At 46.7% G+C, this 27,700-nt stretch overlaps 1 protein-coding gene and 1 pseudogene across 2 annotated transcripts; one reads left to right on the top strand and one right to left on the bottom strand.

The window, feature by feature from the left end:
• Window positions 1-3,634: 3,634 nt before the first annotated feature.
• Window positions 3,635-9,373, bottom strand: LOC309376930 (macrophage-expressed gene 1 protein pseudogene; annotated as a pseudogene). The gene is made up of 2 exons (XR_014173335.1): window positions 9,234-9,373; window positions 3,635-6,612 (listed from the first exon to the last, which is right to left on the bottom strand). The product of XR_014173335.1 is annotated as a macrophage-expressed gene 1 protein pseudogene (transcript).
• A 9,883-nt stretch (window positions 9,374-19,256) lies between these two features.
• Window positions 19,257-27,288, top strand: FAM111A (FAM111 trypsin like peptidase A). The gene is given in 4 exon segments (XM_081923908.1): window positions 19,257-19,275; window positions 20,463-20,545; window positions 24,250-24,512; window positions 24,514-27,288. Coding segments are annotated over 3 exon segments (1,836 nt in total). The 5' UTR covers window positions 19,257-19,275; window positions 20,463-20,482; the 3' UTR covers window positions 26,024-27,288.
• The last annotated feature ends 412 nt before the right edge of the window (window positions 27,289-27,700 follow it).

Genomic DNA, 27,700 nt, shown 5'->3' with positions numbered 1-27,700 from the left:
TCAAAACATCACTCTCAGTTGCCTTTCATTTCTCCCTCTGATGGCGCTGGTGCCTGCCTGGCCAAACAACACATTATCCCTTTGGGTAGCAGTTGCGGGAAATCACAGGTAGATAGAGAACTGCTGTGCTCATGTCCTGCTTGCAGACTTCTTCCCACAGGTGCTGTGAGGACAGGTAGCTGGACTGAATGGACCCCATTGGCCTGATCCTGCTGCCTCATCTTACGTCATGTTCTTAACACAACCATTAAGTGAGACACAGCTCTCTTGTCTGATGTACAAGAAATAGGTTATATTTTCTTTTTGTTGGTTGATTACAGATTACCAATTTAGTCACCAACTCCCCATTTTATGAATAGGCAAACCTAGGTGCCCACAGAGGTATCAAAACTAGCAGACCAGTCTTGGGCACCAAAGCCCCCGTTAGGGAGAGCAGTTAAGCGTGGTTTTGCTTCTGGTCTTCATATAGAATTTGGAAAAAGGACCACTGTGGAGTTAAAATCTTTTACACTACATTCCTGTCCCTTTCCCTGCAGTTGCCATGCCTGGCGGTTTGCTCAGCGTTTAATGGGAAACTCTCATATTGTTGTCAAGCTGTATTCTGATGTTTTGTGTTGTCCTGTGTTTCTATAAAATGGGCTCTGGCCATTCCCCCTAAAGCACTTTGAGTGTAAATAATACACACTTTCAGTGCTCATTTAAAGTACAGTCGTACCTTGGATCTCGAACGCCCTGGAACTCAGACTTTTGGCTCCCAAACACCGCAAACCCGGAAGTGATTGTTCTGGTTGGCAAACATTCTTTTGAAACCCGAACGTCCAACAGGGCTTCTGTGGCTTCTGATTGGCTGCAGGAGCTTCCTGCAGCCAATCAGAAGCCACAAATTGGTTTTCAAACATTTTGGAAGTCGAAAGGACTTCCAGAATGGATTCCATTTGACTTCCAAGGTATGACTGTACATGGTTTCCCCCCAAGGGACCTGTATTTTACCCCTCACAGAACTACAATTCCCAGCACCCTTAAGCTATAGTTCACAGGATTTGCAGGTGCTGGGGTGGAGTAATGTGCTTTAAATATGTGGTGAATAATGTAGATCTGCCCTTTGGGAAAACACTTTTAAAAATATGAGGCATACGGTAAGTATTTATTTCAGACAATTCTCCAGGAAGGTGCCCAGCCCTTTCGGTGAAGGCTGGCTGAGTTTACAGTGGTTTTCTAATACACACTGGGGTACAATCACATGGCCTCCTTTTGATCTTGGGTATTAACTCAATAAGAACAAGAGAGATTATTGTTTAGTTAGTGTCATTAGTGCGGATGGTGCTTAACGGAGTTATATGGGCGAAAAAGACACATCTCTGCCCCCAAAGAGTGTAGATTCCAGGGTGGGGAGAGAAAAGGAGGGGGCACTGCAGTTTTGTCCATGATGCAGTGCTTGGCAGCGCGACACAGGAGGATCAGATTGCAAACAAATGTGCTTTGAACTGAATTCTGCAAAGTTCCCATCGGAAGCCCCGCCCCCCCGTGACTTTGGCTCCTGGTGAAGGCGGAGAGCAGCTGTTTCATCTGGCGCAAGAGCAGCTGCCACGAGGCGTGACTCGACGTGTGCTGACTCGCCAAAAGGGTCATGTGCCTGTACATTGTCGGCTCCACCGTTGCGCAATCTTCCTATCCTCTAATAGGATGAGAGGGCAGCTCATGCATCCTTACTCTGCAGTCTGAGTAGGACAGGCGCAGGTTTATTCTTGGCAGTGTACGAAACTGCAAGCTTGTCTGTACAAGTACGATTTCCAGCCCAATCCCGAGGCAGGAGAAAGGGCTGCAGCGCAGTAGCTGAGGTTTTGCATGCAGAAGAAGGTCCCTGGTTCCATCCCTGGCACCTTCAGTGGCAGCTGAGAGCCATAGCTGCCAACTTTTCCCTTTTCTCGCGAGGAATCCTATTCGGAATAAGGGAATTTCCCTTTAAAAAAGGGAAACATTGACAGCTATGATGAGAGCGCCCTGAAAATTCTGGGCAGCCATTGTCAGTCAGTGTAGGCGACACCGCAATGGGCCAACGATCTGGCTCCCTATGAGGCACCTTTCTGTGTTCCTGCTGTGATGCCATATTTATTCAGATACAAGTCCCACTGGGTTTGATGCATTTTACTCCCAGGTGTGTATGCATAGGATTGTAGCCTCGGACTCTCTTTTTGGTTGCTCCAAAATATTATCAGAGGAGAGGGTGCGATGCAGTGGGCAGGCTATTGGACAGCACCAGCAATGCCTGTGTTGAAATCTCTGCTGGGCTATAGAATTTAGTGGGTGGCCTTGGCCTTCAGCCTCCGGCAGTGAAAGGCAGAGCAGGGAAGAGGCAGCCATTGGCCTCCATCCACCTGTTGGAATGGAAACCTCTCCGAGTGAGGGTCACTTCTCTACCTGTGTTAAGGTCCCTGTGTAATTTAGAACCCTGAAAGATCAGGATTTTGCCTTGCACAGGGAGTTGTATGATTTGATGACACAAGTACAGTATTCAATTCACCGATTGAATTTATATACAGTACTACCTTATCCTCCAAGGAACTCAAGGTGATGCACATGATTCTACCCTGCAAGGCAGGTTAGGCTCAGAGGCAGTGACTTGGCCCAAGGTAGCCCAGCGAGCTTCATGGCTGAGTGGGGATTCGAACCCAGGTCCAATATGTTAGCCAATACACCACGCTGGCTCTTTCAATAGGATCCCCTTTGCAGAAGTCCCCCACCCAGGCCCTAGAAAGTGTTGAAGCTAGTGACAGGGGTGGGGTGGAAGAGGAGACATGGATGACATGACAGAGCAAGGAGGGTTAATACACTCATTGCTGTTGTCTAGCTCATGTGGTGATGGGGGGGTAGGAGAAGAACTACGAAAGAGGGCTGTTCTCTCAGTCTAATCTACCAAATGAGGTGTCGTGAGGATAAGAGATGACACCATGTTTGCTTACCTGAATTCCTTGGATAAGGGTTGGATATAGAAGTAATGACTCCTGAAAGTCCAGCTCCTTGCGGAGGGGTATTCTATAATGCATTCCAGCATATTTGTCTTGAAGCTCCCAAGAATTAATTTCAGCATCCCTAATATAGGTTGGGGCTTGTGGCACCTTAAAGACTAATTCTACATGGGTGGCATTCTGCTTGAGCATCAGAATGTCCCCATTCTCTCTCTGCATGCCCCCCAAATTTGCCCCCTCCCCCCACAACCCTCAACCAGATTTTGGGGCTGCAGGGGAGTAAAGAGGAGCATGAGCATAGCCGGGGGGGCTGGGGGCAGCTGCCCCTGTCAAGTAAAACAATAGAAATACTTAACCAACTGACCAATCACATCGGTTCTCCCCACCTAACGAAAGTCCTGTCCCCCCCTAACAAACTCCAGCACCCCCCAACAAAAATCCCGGCTACGCCCATGAAGAGGAGTGGGAAGGTCCATTGCGCAAGTGGAACAGCTGCATTGGATTCAGCCCCAATGGGTTTATTGTGGAATAATTTTTCATGGATTAGAATGCAGATGTATCTGATGAAGTGGGCTTTAGGCAACAAAAAAGTTTCAGCTGTGATAAATCTGTTAGTCTTTAAGGCGCCACAAAACACTCTTTTTGCCATGATATAAGGATAGGATTGCCCATCTGGAACAAGCAGGGGTGTTGAGCAATGCAATCTCCTCTTCCAAATCAATAACCCCCTCCTCCCAACACCATGAATTAGCACAAAGATAGGAATACGCTAATAAAACAAGCAGTCACACAAGTTGTAAAAGTCTTTTTTAAAACCTTGGAATGTATTTCATTAGGAAAAGAAGCTTTGGGTGGCTGCCCGAGGGGTGTTTTGTGTGCATTCGTTGCATTACTTCATAACAGAGTACTAGGAGACGATGAACTGCTCGGTTTAAAAACCGAGGCAAAGCGCTATAGAATTACATGAACAAATCCAGTATAAAAACCCCACATCAACCAAAGAGTGAAGAAGCATAAGCATGGTCAAACAACCTGATATATAAAAGGCTCAGTAACCTGACAAGGCCCTTGTAATGTTGTTTCTGCTCAGGGCTTTGCCTTGCCCATTCTTCACAGAGGGATGGCAGAGCCTGTGACGTCCCTGTTCGGTGTTTTTTCTTTTCTTTTTTACCCCATGTGCCCATTGGCCCTGCTACCTGGCTCTGATGGGAGTCCAGCAATGTTTAGAGGTTCCTTTGTTGCTCTTTGTAATGTCAAATGCATCTTTACAATCCACACAGTGCAGTGTGCTTTCAGGTGGGTGTTGTGGGATGAGGGCTCCACATCCATGCTAATGCTTGCTTTCACCCACCAGTCATGATTCTGCCCCTGTTACCTGTGCACCTACTCCCCAATGAAAGTGTGTGTCTTATTTCTGGAGCCCAGGTAAAAAGCTGCCTCAGGCAGCACTGAGTTCTGGAGTAGTTTCTGTGGCTCCGTAGTTTTCTTCATCCTGTACAAGAGGTTCATTTGGCAGCTCCTGGTATCCTCTGCTTTTAAAGTGCCGGATTTTGTAAACTGCGATAGCCATGGTAATGGCCAAAGCAGCAATGACTGTTATTGTGATTACAGCAATGGAGCCCCCTGAGAGTTTAGAATGATCCTGCCCGTCCAAAAGTAGAGCTATCTCTTTCTTATCAGTGGCATTGGCCAGCCTCCAGCTCCCGCTGTCATGTGTTTTCACCCAGGCTTGGCTCCCGTCAGACTGCACCAGGATGGTGTCAGGAAGGCTGGAATTCGTGGAGGGAGAACGCAAGAAGGGTGGGAGCTTGAGGGGGGCTAGCTGCTGGGCAAAAAGGGTCCCGGCCTGCAAGCAATAGAGGATTTGGCAGCCATCGCTCAAGTAGGCCTTGTGTTGGCTATGCCCAGCTGGGCATTTCATGGGGTATTTGGTAGGGGAGTCCTGGTAGAAAAAATCCTGGAGGACCCCAGGACTCTGCCCCTTCAGTAATCCAGCCAAAGGATTGCCAGACTGGCAGCTAAAGAACCCCCCAAAGGGCACCGCAAACCGAGATCCCATCTCATAGTCGCTGCTGACACATACCTTCAGATTATCAAACAGCACCAGGGGGAAGAAGTAGGCCGGGCAGGCACGGGTCTTGGTAACCGGGTTCTCATTCCCAGTAGTGTACAGTCCTCCAAAGAGAAAACCTGAGTTTTGGGGGACGGGGCCCGTGGCAGCACACCAGTAGGCATTAAACTTCACCGTGCTGGGATAGTAGCGGATGCCGCAAACGGTATCGCAGCAGGAGAAGAAAAGGTAGCAGGTGTGGCACTGCTGGTGGCACTCCGTCTTGGGCTTGCTGGCGGTGCGTTGCTCACCATGCAGAAGGGCAGCAGAGAAGTTAGCTGGGCAAGAAGAGCTGCCTGTCAGCGGGTTCTTTATCCGGTAGGCCTGGCAGAGCTCCTCGGCATCCCTGCCAGACACGCCGTGGCATTCCTGAAAGACTCCCCCAAAGGTGAAGTTTGTGTTGGGGTTTTGGCACGACCCGTCATCTATGTTGGCCTGGAAGTTGAAGTTACTGGACTCAGGCTTGAGGCAGCCTGGGTGGGTGTTGACAGCATAGTAGAGGAGGATGGCCTTTTCCACCACAGTGGCCACTCGCCGAACGGTAGGCTCGGGCAGTTCCGGCAAAGCTTCGGGAGTGATGAAGAATGGCAGAGGCCTCCCAGACTTGCCTATAGCCACTAAGCTGTTAGGGATGCCTTCCTGCCACTTCTGGAGGGTGATGCCAGGGTAGAAGGGCACACTGCCCCAGCCCTCCATCTTGGAATCCACCGTGTTGTCGATGTAGCTCTTAGTCAGATTATCCCAGACCTGTGAGGAGAAGCCCATTCCCACGTTCACCTTGCTGAAAAAAGTCACTGATGCTGAGGCAGTGATGCCTGCTTTCTCTGAGGCCTTTTCCAACAGAAATTTGCGCTTCACCTGGTCCTCCTGTATCAGGCTGGCTCCAGCTTCCAAACCTGTGAGGACGTGTGTGCCGTAGTTGAGCACCAGCAGCTCTGCCAGGTACTCGGCAGACCGTCTCTGCTTGTTCTCTAGGTGGTTGCCTATGTTCACAAGCTGACGGCGAAACTCCTTGTGGAAAGCCATGGACGGGAGAGCTTTGACGGAGTAGATGTGGTACCGGGCCTGCACCCGTGTGGTGACTGTCTCGTCATAGACGTTGTGCACCTTGGTCTCCTGGGAGCCATCCGAGAACTTTCCGTTAAGCACCGGAAGGAAGGAAATGTCAGTGTTGACAGACTGGGCAAAGGCATCCGTGTAGTTTTGCCAGTCCTGAATGATCTCAGAGTGCAGTTCCACTGTGCTCTTCTTGAGGGGCAGCACAAAGACATCGTTGGGAATGAGGTATTCGCCATCTTCTGTGGTCCGGCACTGGGAGTAGTTGAGACTCATCACCATTCCCATCGCTATGTTGCGCAAGTTGTCCCAGCCACCCCCTGGCAGCACCTCCAGCACTTTCTCGCCAGGGTCCCTCTTACAGGCCTTGAAGCTGACTGGATCCTGGGCTCCTGCATCTTCTGCCCTCAGGAAAATCAGGAGAGGCCAAAGCCAACGTGCCATGCTGGAGAAAGGGAAAGGCCACTTACATGCACAGCCCTGAAAAACAACACACACGTCATGTAGCCTCTAATAAACAAAACACATTTATAAAGTTTTTCAGTTCACCTCAAGAAAATTGCCTCGTGTTTCTTTTTTGCCCGCTTCTATGCTAAAATGTCAATGTAGGTTTTTAAAAGAGGTCTTTATGCTGGCATTTAGTTGGCCACTGTGAGAAGAGGATGCTGGACTATTCTGCCTTGGATGAGAAACTATTTTGCACTCTGTTCTGCCTTGGCCAGATCACATCTGGAATATGGTGTCTTGTTCTGGGCGCCACAGTTTAAGAAGGGTGTTGACAAGCTGGAACGTGTGCAGAGGAGGGCAACAAGATGATCAAAAGTCTGGAAACAAACTTTATGAGGAACATTTGAAGGAGCTGGGTATGTTTAGCCTGGAAAAGAGGAGACTGAGAGGAGATCTGATAGCTATCTCCAAATAACTTTACGGCTGTCATATGGAGGATGGAACAAACTTGTTTTCTCCTGCTCTGGAGGGTAGGACTCGAACCAGTGGATTCAAATTACAAGAAAGGAGATTTCAACTAAACATCAGAAAATATTTTCTGACAATGGAACGGTCTCCCTCAGGAGGTTGTGGAGTCTCCTTTCTTAGAGGTTTTTAAACAGCGGTTGGATGGCCTTCTGTCATGGATACTTTAGTTGAGATTTCTGCATTGCAGGGGGTTGGACTAGATGGCACTCAAGGTCCCTTTCAATGCTACAATTCTATATATTCTATGACAAGAGTGGCCTTTGGCCTGACCCAGCAGGATTCTTCCTATGTTCTTATTATATTTCAATATATCTAAGGTTTTCATTAGATAACATTTCTTATGGTAAATATTTCTGGTTCTTTAAGTTTGTTTTGTGTGTAATTTCTTCTTTATTTTCTAATAAAGTATTTATTTTTTAAAAACCTGAAATGTATTTGTCTCACAAGATTTACATACTGTTTAATGAACAAAAGCTTCCAGAATACAAAAATCATTAAAATAGCAATAAAACCAAAAGTTAAAAACCTATTGACATCATATTTATCAAAATATAAATAAAATGCATGCAAAATAATCACCATTCACAACAGCAGTGGAACATGGAACACCCATATATATAGTATTGTTTTTGTTGCAAAATCCTAATGGTCAAGCTACAAATGAGGTATGTTCACCCAGCCACTTTCATTTTAGAGAGAAAAACAGCCTGGGTGCCTAATATGGAGCCTGTTTCCAATTAGGATTGAGGGCCTGTGACATTTTTCTCTTGAAAAACCAGCCTGTTCCTGGTGCTATTAATCATTGAATTGGAAGGGACCAAGAGGGTCAAATAGTTCAAACCTGGGCAAGGCAGGAACCTTTTTCACAATATGGGATGATCCTGAGATTAAGTCTCATGCTCTACCGACTGAGCTATCCAGTTACTATTTATGACAAGCAGTGCTTGGTGAGGGGTGGGTATGTCAAATAAAAGTCAGGGATGGGACCATTTCTGACAGAATACTGGTATGGGCCCTGAGCTTTCTCCAAAGGTTGCTTCCAAATGACCTGGTTTTTTTAGCATTTATTCTGATTTGTTTGCGTGAAGGTTATATATCCTGTATAGCAATGGTTGCCTCACACTTTCCCCCCGCACAATTTCTTATAGAGTTCATCCAGGAAAAGAGTCCTCTTTTTTTCTGGCGGGGAGTGTGTTTGCTGCACAAGAGACCAAATAGCCACTTCCGGCCTGCCCAGGAGGTGGGGTTGCGGGCTTCACGCCCACCCCACATGAGCTGGTCCCAGCCCCCGCAAGAGCAGGGGAATCCCGGCCGGGCCAGCCCCCCCCCAGCCAGCCATTCACTGGCTGTTTGGGGGGGCGTGGTTTGCCCTATTTAGAGCCGGCACGGAGGGGGCTCGCCCTCTTTTCGCCGGCTCGCCCTCACGTTTTCCCACCCTCCCTCCCTTTAAGTAGGCTTAGGTAGGTCTTTGACTTTGCTATGGACTTCGGTCTGTCGCCGCAAGGGGCATGGTAGGAATTTTTCCCAATTGGCAATTTCTGGCCTTTTGGTTTTTCGCCTACCTCGTAGCAACTCGTCACAACTTCTCGGCATTTGGCGGTAGGCATTGGTAAGAAGGGGTTAAGAGGATGTGTGGGGGGGGGAGGAACGCCATCACCTCCCCCCAGCGAGCGAAGGGTGGTCCGTTAAAGGACCCCGGGGGCGTGGCCCTGTCCGAAGCCTATGGAGGTGTGGGCCAAAGGCACGCCCCAGAGCGGTGACCCGGGGGAGCTCCTAGTCGACGTGCCTCACGGGAGTCTCCCCCGATATAAGGTTAACCCTTCCCCGTGTCTCCAGCAAATGGGCTGGAGCCGGATAGTCGTTAGGACCAATGCCTATGCCAATGCCTCTCATTCCTGAATTCAATAAAGTTGTGGCCTAATTCGCCCAATTAACCTTAAATTTGGTGTCTCGTGTCTTTATTTATCCTGGCGGGGGGCGGGAACTCGCCACGCAACCACTTCAGCTGCACAAGATGAATTTCCCAGGAGAGGACCGAACTGCACCCACGAAAAAGCAAAAGAGCGATGACATGAGAGCCTACCTTAGAGATGCCCCTCTAGAGGTCCCAAAAAGTTGTGCCTTACCTGATTTGTGTCTTCCCAGCTCCTCTGCTTGCTCCTCTCTTTCTCAATTTCTTTTCTTTTCTGGAGGTTTTCAAAGAAGGCAGGCAAAGCAGGGGAGGGGGCAGCAAAAAAGAAAAGAAAAGAGGAACTTCAACTGCCCAATCCCATTGGTGGAGGGAAAACCTCTTGAGGGTGTGCTCACCTCTCTGGGGGCTGTTGTGAGATGAGTCATGGGTCATCTGATGTTGCTAAGGGAAAGCGAAACCTGTCCTGTAAAATCCCTTCTGCAGCCTGTTTTATATTGTTTGCATTTGCCTGAATTGGCTCCCACCAAACTCTGGACTTTCCAGGCTTTGTTGGATACAAGAATCTGTCTCCAGGCCTTATTGAAAGGTAAACAACTTGTAGCCAGGGCATAATTCTGCCATCTCTGTGTCAAAAACAGAAGTGAGGGGGTGGAATCCCAGCCTTCTAATCTTGAGATTCTGAAACAGGGACGGCTAACTTGTAGCCCTTCACCCTTCCTGGATTACAGCTCCTATTGTCCCCGGCTGGCTGGGGTGGATGGGAGTCAGATTCTGCAAGGCTACATTGTCCGTATCTCTGTTCCATGCCAAAGAATTCTCTTACTTTCCCAATTTGTTGGGCACATTTAGTTCTCTCGTCTACCCGCAATTCACTCACTCCCTTTACCCAGGAAGTTGTAAGAATATGTTATAATAATTTTAAGGTGTCAAATATAGAATAAATATTCATAAATACACACATATCTAAATATATGAACCATGTGTCTGAAATAGTATGGGAGAGCAATCCTGAAGCCATTTTTACTCTCCCAATGACTTCAAATATTCCTCTGCAGTAAGGGAGTCAAATGGGGAAAGCCTTCCCCTTGTCTTTTTGCTTGCAAATCCTGTCTTAAGGGCGTATTTGTGTATAAATAGGGTGAGCCTGTGACCTGGATTCAGGAACTGAAGAATTGACCATGACAAAAGAATGGCCAGACTGCCCAGGTAATGCAATCAGTAACCTCCTGGCAGGGAGGTTTTCTGCTGTAGACCGCCGCCTCCTGTGATGTATGTATGATGTTTTTTGGGGGTGGTGGTCTTGGACTACAGGGTGGGCAATTTCAAAAGTCTATATATGGGCTTGTGCACCATTGTTCAGGGTGTGGTGAGTGGGAACCCTGTTCCAACAGTTCCTTTAATAAAGATCAGGCTTACTAGCCGCTTTGTTTCTCAATATACCCTGGCTGGCCTCTGTTTTCTCCTACCGATAGGGAACCCACTTAAGGACTCTATATGGCAGGCTTCCTCAACCTCGGCCCTCCAGATGGTTTTGGCCTACAACTCCCATGATCCCTAGCTAGGAGGACCAGTGGGCATCCGCTGGGAATTGTAGTCTCAAAACATCTGGAGGGCCGAGGTTGAGGAAGCCTGCTATATGGGCTCTGGAATACCCCATAAGGGAAAGGGAGCAGTTTTTCTTATAACCTGCTGGATCAGGCCAGTGGTCCATCTAGTCCAACATCCTGTTATCACCATGGCCAACCAGATAAGGGGAAACTTGCAAACAGGACCTGAGTCCAAAAGCACCCCACCACCCCCGGCATTCGGAAACATTACTGCCTCCATCTGTGGGAAAGTCACGGTGTAAAAAGATGCGCAAAGATGGAGCAGATGATCTTAAAGCAGGGCTGAAATCGCCACTTCAGGGAGATGGAGGAGCTGACCTTTTAGATTTTGCCATTGCATGAAAAGGCCATTGAAGGCTTGCCCAGAGGGGAAATAAATGCCTACAAGGACAGACGCTGCCAAGGAGATGTGTGACCAATGGGGTTGTGCTTGTGTGTGAGAGAGGTACTCAGCCTGCAAGCTGATGCACATGACAGCATTTCCTCAGTGGAAATCTGAAAGAGTCCCTCAGCGGAGCCTGGAAGCAAGCACTTAAGTGACTCATTTAGCATTTCCCTTCAGATGCAGCAATCAGCCAGCATCCTTCTGAGCAGTAGCGACAGAGCCGCTACCAACTCAGGGATTCCCAGTCCTCCCAGCTAGCTATGATTAAGTAACAAACACATGGGCAGCAGGCCTGGAGGGCCTGCCAAGCCTTTGGCTGTGGTTTTCAAACTGTGTTCCAGGGAGCCCTGGAGTTCCTTGGAAGTTTATCTGGGGATCCCTGAACATCAGTCATGGTGGACTGGCGTCCCTGGGAGAGCACCTAAAGGTAAAGGTAAAGGTACCCCTGACCGTCAGGTCCAGTTGTGGACGACTCTGGGGTTGTGGCGCTCATCTCGCTCTATAGGCCGAGGGAGCTGGCGCTTGTCTGCAGACAGCTTCCAGGTCATGTGGCCAGCATGACTAAGCCGCTTCTGGTGAACCAGAGCAGCGCATGGAAACGCCGTTTACCTTCCCGCTGGAGCGGTACCTATTTATCTGCTTGCACTTGGCATGCTTTTGAACTCCTAGGTGGACAGGAGCTGGGACCAAACAACAGGAGCTCACCCCGTCACAGGGATTCGAACCGCTGACCTTCTGGTCAGCAAGCCCTAGGCTCTGTGGTTTAGACCACAGCACCACCCGCATCCCTGGGAGAGCACCTGCAGATGCCCAAATGGGGAATCCCGCTCACTCCTGCCTAGCAGAGGTTATCTATATATCATCAGAGTGTGGAGCAAGGCTAATTTTGTCATATTGCTGTGTGTTAAGAGGGTATCTGCAATGCCAAGTGGGAGCTGCAACAAAAGGTTGCAGCATGGAGGGCTCCTTTTCAAGACATTCTGTTCTATCCTTCCTCCCCCCTGATTTTCACTCGCACCTCTTCTTTTGTCCCAGTAGTCAACAACAACATTTTTTTTAATTGGTCAACCAAATACAGGTTATAGCCAAAAAGGAAAGAGATTATCAAACAATCTCAGAAGCACATTAAAACATATGTGATAAAATCCTTATAATACATAGGACACATATACGCAGGTGACACTTATCTCAGTGCACAAGGTTGGACTCAGGGGCTTTTGGGAGGCTTTTATTGCAAACTTTGCTGTATTGAGCATGACTGGTTCAACCGAGCAAGACAGCAGCTATTTAATTTTGTCAGTGTCTCTGAGGGTTCAGTCATTCTCACTGAGCATGCTCTATCGGGGGGGGTGGACCTGCGGTCCCATTAAAACCACTGGGGCATGTTAGGCATGACTTAAGTTTCCTCTGAAATCAATGGAACTCCAGTGTGTTCCATCCCTTCATCTTTCCCCTGGAAACCACCAAGGGCCCACTTCCCTCTGAGCAAGAAAAAAGCCCAAGACAGTTCATTTGGAGCTTCTCTAAGCAAGCAAGCAAGCAAGCAAGCAAGCAAGCGCGCGCACACACACACACACAAAATACCACACCAAACCGGAAGCGCCATGCTGGTTGCTGCTAGACTTGGGTTTGACAGTAAGGTCTGCCTCTGCAGCTAAAGACCTTTACCACACGCCCCACCTCCTGCCAGTCCTAGGCTAAATTATCTGGTGGGTGGTGCCTCCTATGTTCTCTCCAGGCAGGTTTCTCCTCCTTTCACGGTCACACCTGATTGCTGTCGGTTCAAAGTGCCTGCAGCCTTGGGCATCCCTTTGCTACGGGAAGGGAGGTCCTGGAGGGCATGGAGGGGAGGCGATGACGGCATGTGGAAGGAGGGGGCTGTGGGTTAAGGTTGGGGAGGGGCAGCTGCTGCCATTGGACAACACCCCCTGCCCTTGCCCTTGCCCCCTTGGCTTTTCTAGCAGCTAGGGCACTGCCTAGGAAGCTCGCTTTCCCCTCCAGAACAAGGGGAACTCCCAAGGTCCGCCACCGCAGCTGTTGCTCGCTTGGCCGGACATTGCTGGCAAGGCACAAAGGTGCCTTTGGTGACAAGGGGTGACAAAAAAAAATCTGCACCAGGTACCACTTGACCTTGCTACGCCTCTGCAGACAGGGGACATTCCCAGCCCTATTCTGAGCTCCTATGGGACCATCAGCATGCAAAGCAGATATTCTACAGCTTTTCCACTTCCCCAAACTGAGAACATTAGTAGTATGACTCAGCTTGCTCATTACTATCAGTCTTTCTCTCCAAGGTGCAGCCACAGTAGAGTGGTTGTGTTTTTAAGTGCACTCTTGATTGACAGCCACCATAGCTAAAGCCCAGGGATGAAAGGTATTGTTGTTCAGCAACATCTGGAGAGCCAGAGGTTTCCCACGCCAGACATACATAAGATAGTGTTGTGGAAGACTAGTTTTCTGCATGCTGAACTGACTAGGCACTTGGGAGTTTGCCCCCAGATTCTCCTGCAATGCTGAGGGGTTCTGAAGTGGATGAAAATAATATTTAAAATTTTAAAAATTGAGTAATGATGCCTTCTGCAACCTGGTGCCTTCTGGAGGTTTTGGACTACAACTCGAATAATCTTTGAGCATTAGCTGGGCTGCCTCAGGCTGGTGGGAGTTGGAGTCCAACAATATCTGGAGGAGGCTGGTGTAGCATTGCAAAGGGTACAAAGCATTTTGTGTGCATTATCTAGTTGTAACCGAATGCAATAGATGAGGAAGTTATTTCTCACACTAGACTTATATAAGTTATGGGATTCATTGCCACAAGATGTAGTGACTGTCAGCTGCCCAGGAAACTCTTTAAGCTGATAAAACAAATTCACATTAGAAATTTGGACAAATTGCTTTGTAATGACATTCAACAGCAGTGCCTTCTGCTCATCCATTCACCTGAGCTGCACATTTAAGCTGTCACATTCAGCCTTCATCTGTATTCTGCAAGTGTCTAATGGACTGAATTGGTGTACAGATATTCTTATGTACACCTGCGGTATAAAAGCCGATGGGAAGTCAAGGTGCAGAATCTCAGCCAGCTAACCCCTCTGGCATTAACTTCTTACTTGGATTACAGTCCCTGCTGCTATTCCAGCCCCAGCGACCTGTATTCCGTTGAAGCAGATATCTTCTTTTCTGCACTATGCTGTTTAATGGTGACTCAGCTTTTTATTTCTAGGCTGGAATCTGCAAACTGTGCAGTCATTCTGCAAGTTGGAATTCTTGACAAAATGCCCTGGCACAACATTTTTGCTTGAAATTCTAGGATCCAAATCCTGCAACTGTTCTACTTAGATTTAACACTGGGCCCATCATGGTGATCTGTATATAAATATATGTGAGTGTTCTCATGACCGCCAAAAGGGAAACTTTACAGTGCAATATTATGCATGCCTACTCATAAGTAAGCCCAACTGAGTTCAGCAGTACTTACTCCCACATAAATATAGGATTGCACCTGAGCCTCTTTTTTATTGTGCCTGCTGATCCAGAGTTTCACCACTATGGTTATCTAAATCATAACTGTAGGTCCCTTCCAAATCTGTGAGGTGAGAATCTATAAGATGAAACCGGATGAACTGATCAGACCAGTTTCTTCATCAGCTAAAGTAAGGTTACCAGATTTTTTTTCAATGAATCCGGGGACACTTTTCAACTTCAATGGATTTTGTATGGGGACTGATTTGTAAATCCGGGGACTGTCCCTGGGAAACGGGGATGTCTGGTAACCTTAAGCTAAAGGCCTTAGCTGACCAGTTACATACTGCCATTTACAGAACATGTTCAAAGAGGTTGCCCTAGAGACAATTGACTAAGCTTTTCCCCACCTCACCTGGCTGGATGCCACCTCATCCTAGGATGGAGAACCACAGACCAAGGGCAGCTGCATGAATTTTTGGCTGCTGTTGGAGGCTGGAGATACAGAGGCTTGTCTTGCTCTGTGCTAGACTCAAAGTTAAGGCCTGGGATCTCCCTGAAAATCTACTGGGGAGGAAGATCTGTGGAGTGTTAATGATGTGAGCTCCTCCATCCTATCCTCAGATGGCATATGCGTGTAAATAAAGCCATATAGCCTAAAGACACCACAGTCCCCAACGACCTCCATTCCATGGAAACCAGACTCTGTACCCCTGGAGTCTCTCACCCCGTGGAGCTCATGTTATGCGCAACAGTATTTACATCAAACTGGGCTGCAAAAGGCATCCCATACGCCCTACAAAGGGCAGAATTTGAGTTGGAGTCTGTGGCAGAAAACAACGTCTATAACTCAGCTTGACCTTCTCAGCATGGCATGACCGCAGACTTGGCTCCTGTCTCGTGTTCTAGCACATTATCACCGGGGGAAGGGGGAGTTGTGTGGCTGTTATATTACATTTTTAAGTGCTTCCCACAAGTCCACGAAACAATCAAACTGTTGTATGGCGTCTAGCTTGTATTTTGGAGCAGATAGGTTGTTTGGGTGAAAAATAACTCCCATGGCCTGACAGCATCTCGTTTCAGTGCTGAGCATAAGTTTTGTCTAAAGAGCCAATCTGGAAACAAATGCCTAATAGCTTGCCAGCATGGAACACAAAGGCAATTTGTTTCTCCCTTGTATAACCCATTAAAGCATTGGCTACATAAACCATGCCATTAGCCAGCTTTTTCCTACTGGAAAAGTGGCATGTGTTTGGGTGTGTGTATTTTCATTTTCATGTAAAGACAAGGGCAGCAACCCACCCAACCCCTTTGCGGTGTGATGCACCTTTTTGTGTATTAGATGACAACCAGTACTTGGGGTCAGAAGCACACTCTGGCAACTAGCTCAGCTGGTGCAGAATCAAATTTTATGCTCTGACCGCAGTTCCCCCTCAAGCAAGCAGAAGGCTGCATTCTACAGTAGCTGAAGCTTCCAGATCATCTCTGTCGGCAACCCCATGCAGAAGACATTACAATAGTCTAGTCTGGATGTAATTGTAGTATGAATGCCTGGGGCAAGATCTGCTTTCCCCAGATGGGGCACAGCTGGTGAATCAGACAAAACAAATTTCAAAAATGCTCCTGGTCACCAATGTCACCTGCACCTTAGGCTGATAGTGCTGAAACCAGGAGAAGGTAAAGGTAAAGGACTCCTGGATGGCTAAGTCCAGTCAAAGGTGACTATGGGGTACGGTGCTCATCTCGCTTCAGGCATTTGTCCACAGACAGCTTTCCGGGTCACGTGGCCAGCATGACTAAACTGCTTCTGGCACAACGGAACACCGTGACAGAAACCAGAGCACACGGAAACGCCATTTACCTTCCCGCCTAGCTTTCAAACTGCTAGGTTGCCAGGAGCTGGAACAGAGCAACGAGGGCTCACCCCCATTCGTGCGGATTTGAACTTCCAACCTTCTAATCAGCAAGCCCAAGAGGCTCAGTGGTGTAGACCACAGCGCCACCCACATCCTAAGACCAGGAGAAACCCCAGGCAGCACAACAAATCCTCCCAGAGAAGTGCAATACCATCCAGTACCAGTTTTACCTCTCCACCAGCTGTTTTCCTCATCCACAGTACCTCCATCTTATCAAAAACTACCTGTAGCCTCTCTGGGAATAGTAGATTGAGGGAGAGTGGTGTTTGAGATGTTTGGATGTTAGCTCAACCCTCTGAAATAATTCTTCCAATTACTTTATATAGATATTAAAGAGCATGGGGAGACAAAATGGAACCAGGAGGCATTTCACAAAGGCCATGGGTGGAACAGAAACTCCCCAGCACTACCTTCTGGGTTCATCCCTCCAGGAGGGACCGGAGCCATCATAACACTGTACCATTCCAGCCAGGCAACCCAGAAAGATACGCCAGCCAATGATACCAAAGGGACCAATAGTCCAGGAGAACAAGGTTGCACTGCCTGCTTTTCCAATCAGTGCATGGCAAGGCTTCACTGATGGAATGAGCAGACTCTTCTGAAACTGCTTTCAGCAAGGAGACTTTGTGAAATACACTAATCCGTGGAGGTAATGCTCCGCTTTGTGAAGGCAAACCTCACACCAGACATGCAACAGTGTGTCAAGGAGCATTACACTTGCTTTCCTTCACCATGTGCCTTCTTGGCTAGAAAACAGGGTTTTCCCCCTGAACTTTTGTCCTTTCACAAATTGTTTGCTAGACATAACGCTTGGCTGGAGCATCGCAGGGAACGCAGATGTAATCAAGTATCGGGGGAAACATTCAAGGGAAGCACCTGCTGACACGTGTATTTGCTAACGCTGGAAATGTGCTTAGATGGAAATATGCTAAAGTTCAGAGTGGTTTTGCTACTGCTTTCCAACTGTTGATTTTCGCCAATAAAAGAGGCTCTGCAAAGCTAGCCAATCAGCTTGCTCCTGCACAGCTCACTCGCATCCAACCTTGTGTAGTCTCTCTACACTAGTCTCTCTCACTTTCTCCCCATCTGCACAACTGCAGCTGTATGGGTTAGATGTTCTTGCTTCGAAAGATCCAAGCCAGCAGTGTCGCCAAAAGGAATACAACAACCTCAGTAGAATAATGTATGAATCCTAATCAATGAGTTCATAGGACATCAGCAACACTTTTAAAAAAAGTATTTTGTTGATTTTCAATTACGAATGAATTCGATATAAAAAGGAGAAAATAAAATAAATGATATCAGCAATAACAACCACAGGTTGGAGTACAGAGCCCATGATGCCACTGCTCAGGTGGCTCCACAACTCTGCCCCACCACGTGCCCCACTCTTGCCCCAAAGGCAATAGCTACCATCTCACCTGTTGGAGGCAGTATGCCCCTGTACACCTGTTGCTGGGAACCAGGAATGGGGAGAGTGCTATTATACTCAAGTCCTCCTTCTGGGTTCCCACTAGTTGGCCACTGTCAGAACAGGATGATGGACTAGATGGTCCTTTGACCCAGCAGGGCTCTTGTTATGTTCTCAAGAACAGCTGTCCTGGTTTTGCACCACTTCTAGTATCAATAAGATAGGGTTTAATTGATTTCTCTTAATTCCTCTGCCCCTGAACAAAGACTTTTTTGTCTGAATTTCAGATTTATTTACAGGATAGCAAAGAGAGGAAAACAAGCAAACAAAACAAATGCAGAACAGCGAATAGATGTTTTACAGCATCATCTACAGGCAGAAGTCGTGAAAAGCAAGCAACTTGCGTGTTTCAAATTCAAGAAAAAAGCTTTCTAGGGAATTGTTTGAGTAATAAATCCATTGCTGCTTCCACTGTCCCTCAGGTTTGTGAAGATAAGATTCTCCTACTTTATGTATAGCAGGTGATATCTAATGTTAGTAACAGAGCTGGTCCATTGGTTTCAAGGGGTCTACTCTGGGCATGACTTTGTTGGGTGTCACCAAATGTCCTAAGTTCATGGAGGAAAGGTGTCATTTCAATGTGGTTAGCTTGTTCTTTCCTTAATTCTGTTCTATAAGAGTATTAAATAAGCGTTGTAAATAAGGGTGCACAGGTTTGTTTCCTTCAACAATACATGAAATATCTTCCTCCCATTAGCACTTGGATTTTCTTCTTCATATCTGACTTATGCTTTTGTAGGACAGAGAATTAGAGGTGGGATCAGATGCTACAACAGCTCCAGGATGTGGATGTATCCAATGACGTCCAAAAAGCAGGTTCTTTGGGGGAATCGCTCATCTCCTCGGCCCCTTCTTCTGCTGCGTCCCGCGAAAGGCGACGAGGTAACGGCAAACACTCCTTCCATTTAGCTGCGTTACAAGCCTAGACAAATCTCGCCCGATTTAGCACGGTCGCCTATGGCAAGGCGGGCTTAGGCAAATAGTAAAACGAGGACTTTTTGATTCGTTTTTCGGGATGACGACGCTCTTCCCCTTTTCTTGGCATCGCAGCGTCTTCTTACCTTGCATTCCGCGTTTTATCTTTTCCCCTCGGCTGTTACTATGTAAAATTCTAGCTTGGCTGGAAACCTCTGGCATCGTACGAACCCGCCCCCCTCGCCGCATTGAGCGAAGCGCACTGGGCGGGTTATGGGAAATCAAATGACGTGTTTCGAATAGAACCGGGATCGCGCCCTGTAATCCAATAGGAACCTGCGATGCCCCAGTAACTCCCGCCCCTCTTCGACTTCCTGGAAGTTCTTGCCGCCAAATTTGAAACGGGGAGAAAAAGGGCGCCGGCGGCTTCTTTCCCGCTCCTTGTGGGTCCGGGATATCCCTTTGACGTGACCAGCGCGCGGTGGGTGGACTGGGAAGCTCGGGTAAGTACCGGTAATTCCCTGCTGCTACAAGTGAGTCGCACCCCTCCCCCATCCCACTTTCTGGCCAAATCCCAGGAATCTGCTTGGATTGCGTTGAGGGCCGGATTTAGGTTTGATGAGGTCCTAAGAGCTACTGAAGGTAATGGGGCCCTTTGTATGTCCAGCTGTCCTTTGTCAACAACAAATTGTCGCTGTTTTTTGTGTTGAATATATGCTATATGGTAATTTATGGACCTAATAGGTATCTAAAGCCATTTGCACATGCAGAATGTAGGCACCCTATATATAGAAACGAGCAAAGCAGCGATATTTTAGGGAGCAGGCTAGCAGGCGGGGCCCATTACTTAAATCATAGGAGCCTACACAACACAAAACACTGTTGCTGTATGTAGGTTTTATTTTATTTGTTTTTTATCTTATATTTCGGAAATGTATATCCAGTTGTTCTTTTCCTTTTAATTTTTTGGGGGGCCACTACCAAGAAGGCCCTCTGCCTGGTTCCCTGTAACCTCATTTCCCACAGTGCGGGAACCACCAGAAGGCCCTTGGAGCAGGATCACTGGCGGAGGAAGAGGTGGGGAGTGCACTGCTCCCCGCAACACGATCCCAGTGGGGTGCCATCGCAACTGCCCCCCCCCCCGTGCTGGGCGCCACGCCCCCGCGTGCAGCACAACATACCCCCAGGATGCGCGACACACCCCTGTGGGTGGCGCACCACGCCCCCAGTTTGCACGCCAGCCATGCCCCCCCCCCAGTACTGGAGCACTCAGTGTCCAGGCTGAACGATGGGGGTGGAGACGATCCTTCAGGTATACTGGGCCGAGGCCGTTTAGGGCTTTAAAGGTCAGCACCAACACTTTGAATTGTGCTCAGAAACGTACTGGGAGCCAATGTAGGTCTTTCAGGGCTGGTGTTATATGGTCTCGGCGGCCACTCGCAGTCACCAGTCTAGCTGCCGCATTCTGGATTAGTTGTAGTTTCTGGGTCACGCTGGAAGTTTGTATTATATGGTAAACATCTGAGCAGTATGACCCAAACAGTTCTTTTTTTGTTGCTGCTGTTGCAGCTGTTGTTCATTGTTATGGTGCATGTATCATCCATTTATTTAAAAAAATCAAATAAAGTGTTAAAAAGAACAAATAACTGCCAATTCACTGATCTCTGAATCTGACAACTTCCCCCCTTAGCTGTATCTGCTTGAGTAAACATGGAGTCTCATATCAGGAAGAGTTCCGTTAAAAGAAAGAGTGATATCCGGGATTTTCTGAAGGTAAGCCTTATTCTGAAGAGGGATTACCTTACCTCGATCTTGCAAAGAACATAAGGGGTAGTTACTGAATACTTTTACCGTATTTTTCACTCGATAACACGCACCTGACCATAACATGCACATTGTTTTTGGAGGAGGAAAACAAGAAAAAAAAATTCTGAATGAAACAGTGGATGTATCATTTTTGTGCTTCATGCTGCGGCCACAGACATGTGATTTGACAGTGAGTTTGGGGTAGCCCAATGCAAAGATCCTGGGGATCCATGTGGATCCATGCTTTGTAACCACATTTTTGCACCATTGCAGCCCTGTTTTTGCATCAGATCATTGCCATGTGATCTGATTGTGAATTTGGGGTAGCCCAATGCAAAGATCCTGAGGATCCATGTGGATCCATACTTTGTAACCACGTTTTTGCACCATTGCAGCCCTGTTTTTGCATCAGATCATTGCTATGTGATCTGATGGTGAATTTGGGGTGACCCAATGCAAAGATCCTGAGCATCCATGTGGATCCGTGCTTTGTAACCACGTTTTTGCACCATTGCAGCCCTGTTTTTGCATCAGATCATTGCTATGTGATCTGATGGTGAATTTGGGGTGACTCAATGCAAAGATCCCAAGGATCCATGTGGATCCGTGATTGGAACCACGTTTTAAGTGGGGAGGGAAGGAAAAACATAGAAGGGACAAGGAGGGGTGTGCGGAGAAGCAGCTGGCTAAGAATGCAGGAGAGGGGTTTTACAGGAGGGAGGAAAGGAAGGCAAAAGTTCCCCCCCCCACCCAAGCCAGCCAGCTCTCTCTCTCTCTCTCTTTCTCCCCCCCCCCCTGCATGTTGCCTGCGAGTCCCTAGATGCACAGAGAGGAATTGGAAGGAAGGACGCTCTGCTTTCCCCTCTGCTTGCCTGGAGGGGAGGGGTTTTCTCTGTCCTTTGTTCCGTTTGAGCAAACACAGTAAGGAAACAGAAGCGGGTGGGCAGTAAGACCCTGAGGCAGAATGCAGGAAAACAGTAGCTTCCTCTTTTCAAGGCTTCCCTTCTCCTGACGATTTGTTATTTGCCTGATTTTTGTCTTCACTCGCGCCTGTCAGCTCCAGGGACCACACATTCGCTCAATAACACGCACAGACATTTCCCCTTACTTTTTAGGAGAAAAAAATCTGTGTGTTATAGAGGGGAAAATACGGCATTTGCTGTCTGTAGAAATTATTGCTGGTTAAATACTGCCACTGTCTACTTCGGTTTAATACCCTTTGTGTGCACTATTGAAATATCACCTCGCTTCCATCCAGCCCTTTTATGTTGGGTCCAGGGATTAAAGCAAAGCTACACCGTTGCACTGAGGAACAAAACCACACAGGGCCTGTTAGATGCTTACTATAAATTGGGGTATTAATATCCCAAGATTGCTCTCTTTTTGTCCTGCCCTTTTCATCCTACCCTTCCTTGTGTCCATTTGAGTGATTGCCGGTGGCTGCTGGTTGCTGGACTAGGAAGCAAACGTCAGCACCCACCCTATGCATTTCACCTGCATGACTCACTAACTAGCATAACAGTACTAACCAGGGCGGATCAGAACCTGCTTCTTTTACTTTTGAAGGCGGAGCAGGGCAGGGGAACATTGTTCAGCTGAAAGGCTACATAGTGGTGGTAGGCAGGTCTGGAGCCCCAAAGTAGGCAGAACATCAAATGTAAGTTTAACCTTTGCATAGCTGGCTAGTTGCTCCACAAACTCACACACCCCTCTATCCTCCATTGAGGCAAGCAAGAAACGTCAGTAATCAAGGGTGCAAATCAATCTAACCTGGACTGGAATAACATTTGTAATGTCCCCTGCTCTGGCACTGCTGAGGGTAGAGATAATCCCCACTCAGAGACCATCAAATGAAGATCTGTTATCCTTTTTATTGACTGCTGCATGAATGAAAATTGCTAAATGCTAGAAACCAAGGAAGGTTCTAGTATTGAATCTTGGTACTCCGGAGTTTGGTCAGTTGCATTAGCCAAAATACTGACTAATAATGATAGTAATAATTTATTTATTGGACTCTGCCCATCTGACTGGGTTGCCCCAGCCACTCTGAGTGGCTTCCAACAGAATATAAACGAACACAACCAAACATTAAAAACTTCCCTAAACAGGGCTGCCTTCAGATGTCTTCTAAAAGTCAGATAGTTGTTTATTTCTTTGACATCTGATGGGAGGGCATTCCACAGGGCGGGCGCCACCACCGAAAAGGCCCTCTGCCTGGTTCCCTGTAACTTCACTTCTCGCAGTGAGGGAACTGCCAGAAGGCCCTCAGAGCTGGACCTCATTCCAGCCAGGCAAAAATACTAAAAGAAGATTTCAAAGCAGGCCTGGTGAGGGGATGTAGCCTGGTAAGGGCTAAACAGAAGGGCTTGGGGGGCCTCATTTGATCCTTAGGCCTAAGATTCCCTATCCCTAAACTAGAGCTTAGCCATAGGTTTCCCTCCTACTGTGTGCAAGCAGAGAGGGGAAAGTCCTTGTCTGAGGAGTCTTGTTACCACAGAGAAACTGTAAAAAAAAAAAAAAAAGCAGTGAAAGCTCCTGTTGGACAGCACTGATGATGAAATGAACGTTGAAAGCAACACAGAGGAATCGGGTTGTCAAACTATTTCAGACCCCCCCCCCATGTGTCTCTATTTTCCAGGGACAGTCCTGGATTTACAGAAGCTGTCCCAGTTTCTGATTTGTTCCTGGAATGTCCCACTTTTTCCTTAGGATGTCCCTATTTTCATCAGAGAAATGCTGGAGGGTATGGAGTTATGTGACCCCTGAGCCAAGAAGATAAGAAACTATACAACCTTTAGAAGGCAGCCCTTTATAGGGAAGTTTTTAAAATGTTTAATGTTTTAATGTGTGTGGTAAGCTCCAGATGTTGTTGTTTTTGTTGTTGTTAAATAGGTTGTCCCTATTTTCATCAAAGAAATGTTGGAGGGTATGCTATTTGTTTTCACAGTACCCCCTTTGCCTTTCAAAGCTGCATCACAATAGAGTAATAAGAATAGCTTTCCTCACCACAATCCTGTGCTGATATGTTTACGCCACTTGCATTGTTTGTCTAGACGTTTTCAAAGACATGAGAGCCTTGCTCTATGGCAACCCCATACATGACCCCTTTCTGTTGGTCACTTATGGAAAGCTTGCTGGCGTGGACCAGGAATGTAGTAACATTTGTTGCCTCTGGGCCAGATGAACTGTAGCATAACTGGCTGTGGACACAAAGGAAACATGGTGCTACTCATGAGTAGCAGCAAATGCAACAGAGTTACTGTGACTCATTAGGAATCAAGTCAGAGAAGGTGCCATGCCACCATATTTGTTGTTTCCGTATTCTGCCAGGAGCACGCCTGGCAGTAGTGCTGCGCCTATATTCTTCAGGCCTCAGCCTAGCTCCCCACTTTTCTCTTTGTGTGTGTTCACTGGTATTCCAGCTATGGTCTACATCAGGCATAGGCAAACTCGGCCCTCTAGATGTTTTGGGACTACAATTCCCATCATCCCTGACCACTGGTCCTGTTAGCTAGGGATGATGGGAGTTGTAGTCCCAAAACAACTGGAGGGCCAAGTTTGCCTATGCCTGGTCTACATGTAAGCAGCTACCATCTGCAAGCATGTTGTTTTTTAAAAAAGAAAACCACAAAGAAAATATATTATTTGTTGACTTCCCCCTTTTTTTACAGTGCGAAAATGAGGCAAGCCCAAGTGTCAAAAGAGTGGGATCTACAAGTGCACCCACTCTTAAGAATCATCCTACAAGAAATACTCTTCCTAGCAGTGAGAAATCAACAGATGAAGAACGAGAATTCACTGTGAATTTAGCTGGCGATGGGAAGGATCACATGGTGAAAGGCAGTCTCCATGACAGTGTGCTTTCTGCCCTCAAGGCAACAAAAGATATTCGCACCCATATGGAGAAAAGCAAGGGCAAAGAGATCTACCTTATAGGGTTGCATTAATCTGGGGATGCCTCTGAAGTATATGCCAGACGGCTCCCATTGTGTAATGAAATGTTATAAGGTTCAGCAACATGAGGACTCTGCTGGCTTAGGGTATCGCCAGCATGAAAACAGGGAGGAGGAATGTATTTTGTTCTTCATTGACCCCAAGCCGACACAAAACAATAAGTTGATTAGATGCAGTCAACTTCTTAAGGAATACTGCAAGCTGTGTGTCTGTGCACCGAAAGGAGAAACTATAAAAGATGCCCTGTGCAGTGATGGTCGTTTCACGCCTGAGCTAAAGGAAAAAGACTGGAGACTGATGGAGGGTAGCAAGGCCATAGCTAACACTCATTCAGTTAACAATTTATCTGACAAGACCTTTTATGTGGAAATGATGAAATCTGCTAAATCTGGTGGTGGTGCAAATAGCCAACAGATTCCCCAGGTGCCTCATGGGAGGCAGCTCCAAACCTGTCATTATTTTAAGATTGATCTCCTAAGCTTCTATCCTGGCTTAAAGGATCAAAAGGAGATCATGGATAACTTCTTTGCAAAAACCAAGGAGGCACAGGAGCATAAAAGGGAGGCCCTCAAAGTGTGCAGAGCAAACTATAGCAAGGAGATTAGCAATGCCATAACGGTTAAGATGTTAAAGAAGCAGGCAACTCTCAGTCAGTCAGTTGGGTACATAAAGTGGGGCATTTCCAGAAAGGAGGGTGAAGCTACTTGCTTTGTGTTGTGTAATAGCTACATACTAACTTGCCACCATGTGGTAAGATCGATCGTTGGAGAAGGGATTGAAGAAAAGGAGTGGGCATCCAAAATCAGCAAGGCAGCCCATGTTACATTCTCCTATGAAGGCGACCACCCTAAAGATGAAGACTTTTTTTCACTTGAGGAGTGGTTTGAAATATATGATGTTGTTCTTGATTTTGCCATCCTGAAACTGAAGGAAAATGGAAACAAAAGTAGACTTCCTGCAGGCTTGGTAAAGTTATGCTCCCCTCCACCATTTGATGGGCTTACTTACATCATTGGTCACCCAAGTGGAGAAACAAAGTCTCTGGATGCCTGTTCTGTTGTCACTGTGTGTAAGCGTCAGAAGGAATCTCTTGATCGTTGGCAGCAGGGTAATGAGGCAGAACACAGCAACACCAACTGTGGTTATGATCCCAAGAGCTGCATCCATATGCTCAATCCAGGAGTTTTCTTTCCTGTTTTCAACAACCCTGATGTACTCACCTATGATACATCCTTTTTCTGGGGGTCTTCAGGTTCCCCTGTGTTTGATAGAGATGGCCAACTTGTTGCAATGCATGCTGCTGGCTACGTTTATGGAAACAACTCCAAGCAGCGCAGCATAATTGAATTTGGCTATTTGATGACGTCAATCCTCTCAGTAATTGAAAAGAAGGATAAATCTTGGTATGACAATGAAATTGGTCCTTTCAGACAGGCTTCTTATGCTACAGAAGAGGCTACCGTGTGTGCTGAGCCTATGGATGTGGATTAAAAGATCTATGTTCTAAGATGATCCTTCAGTCTGAAATTTGGAAGATATATACGACCTATTAATTGATTAAATTGTATTTTGCATTTTTAAATATAGTTACGCTTCATTACATACAACACTTTTAAAAACATGTATCATATATCATTTCAAAGCAGTGCCATCCACCCCAACGTGAACATCCAATTCAGAAGGATAACATGGTTGATGGTATTGAAAGCCTCTGAAAGATAAAAGAGAAAGAACAGAATGTCAGTTTCTTCCAAGAGCACCTGGATCTGGTCCAGAACCCAATCAAGAACCTTGCCTAAGAAGGGGAGATTGGCAACTTGCTGATAATTACTTAGATTTTCTGAATTCAGGGAGGGTTTTTTAAGGAATGGCCTTGCCACTTCACCTCCCTGACCCAGTCAGCTTTCTCTTCCTTGCTAGCTTTTATCAGCCAAGAGAGGCAAGGGTCTAGAGTGCAAGTGGTCACCCTGACAGATCCATGCACCTTGTACGCATCCTCAAGCCTTACGAACTGAAACTCATCCAACATAACAGGACTAGACATTGCTCTGGACACCCCTTGAGATCCAACTGCTGTAACAGTGGAGTCAGTGGAGGTTCCAGCAGATTCAAGCGATTTTTATCCTCAAAATACTTCACAAACAAATCACAGCGAGCTAGTGTCAGTTCTGCTAGCTCCTTTGTGCTAGACTGTAAAAGGCCCCATACTACCTGGAAAAGCTTTGTCAGACGGCATGATGAAGATTCAATGGAGTCAGCAAAGTATCAGTCAGCTAAATGATGAGCCTTCACCAGTGTTCAATTGCATTCAAGCTGTCTTCCCACTTGTTTCAGTGCTCTAAGCTCTGGAGAATACTAGGGAGTCAAGTGGACTCCACAAATTAATATATTCGATGTAGTAGCTATTATCTGACTGGCTTTCAACCATGCCTATATCCCCCAGTTACCAGGGTTGTTGATAAGTTAAGGGCGCAAAGAGTATGAGTGAGATTAAATGGTTGTGTGGATTTAGGAAAATCATTGTAGTAGAATTTGTGTTGTATTAATAAAATAAGTAAGGAAATAACCCCATTTTCCTTGCCACAAAGTGTGTTGACAAAAGAAGTGAAATGAACTGAAATAAGGGGTGAATACCAGGCTACTACATGATTGCTTAGCCATGTATATTGGCTACACACTCATTAAAACCTCCCCTCACACTCTGCTTATATATCTCTTATCCAAAGGAAATAAAAATACCATTGAATTTCTTAACACTTGGGGAATTGGAATGTGCTGTTAATTATTTTATAATTTCTATATAGTGTTTAGAGTGCATGCATAATTAATTTGCATATATTATGTCATAGTTTCACTTCTGATTTACTGGGGTTCTTTCTGTCCTTTGCTTCAATCAATAAGACTCTGAATTCCTTGAACCAGTGTGTTCTCAATCAAGTTCAGTTGCTTTCAGTTTATTATCGGTAATAGGAACTTAAACAAGAAAACCTATTGAAGATGTACAATATGAGCAGCACAGATGCTATTAGCCCAGAGATGAAAAGAAGATAAAGTCCCTACCAGAGAAGAATGGCAAATCAGATTGTTGGACTATGTCGAAATAGCAAAATTGACCCAAAAGCTCAGGAACCAAGAAGACCAAAACTTTGACAAGGAATGGGAAAAGTT

The sequence above is a fragment of the Podarcis melisellensis genome, assembly GCF_964234715.1.
Source record: "Podarcis melisellensis genome assembly, chromosome: 1".
NCBI classification, from domain to species: Eukaryota; Metazoa; Chordata; class Lepidosauria; order Squamata; family Lacertidae; genus Podarcis; species Podarcis melisellensis.
The sequence above is the reverse complement of the archived record's forward strand: the minus strand, read 5'-3'. Positions and strand labels throughout refer to the sequence as shown.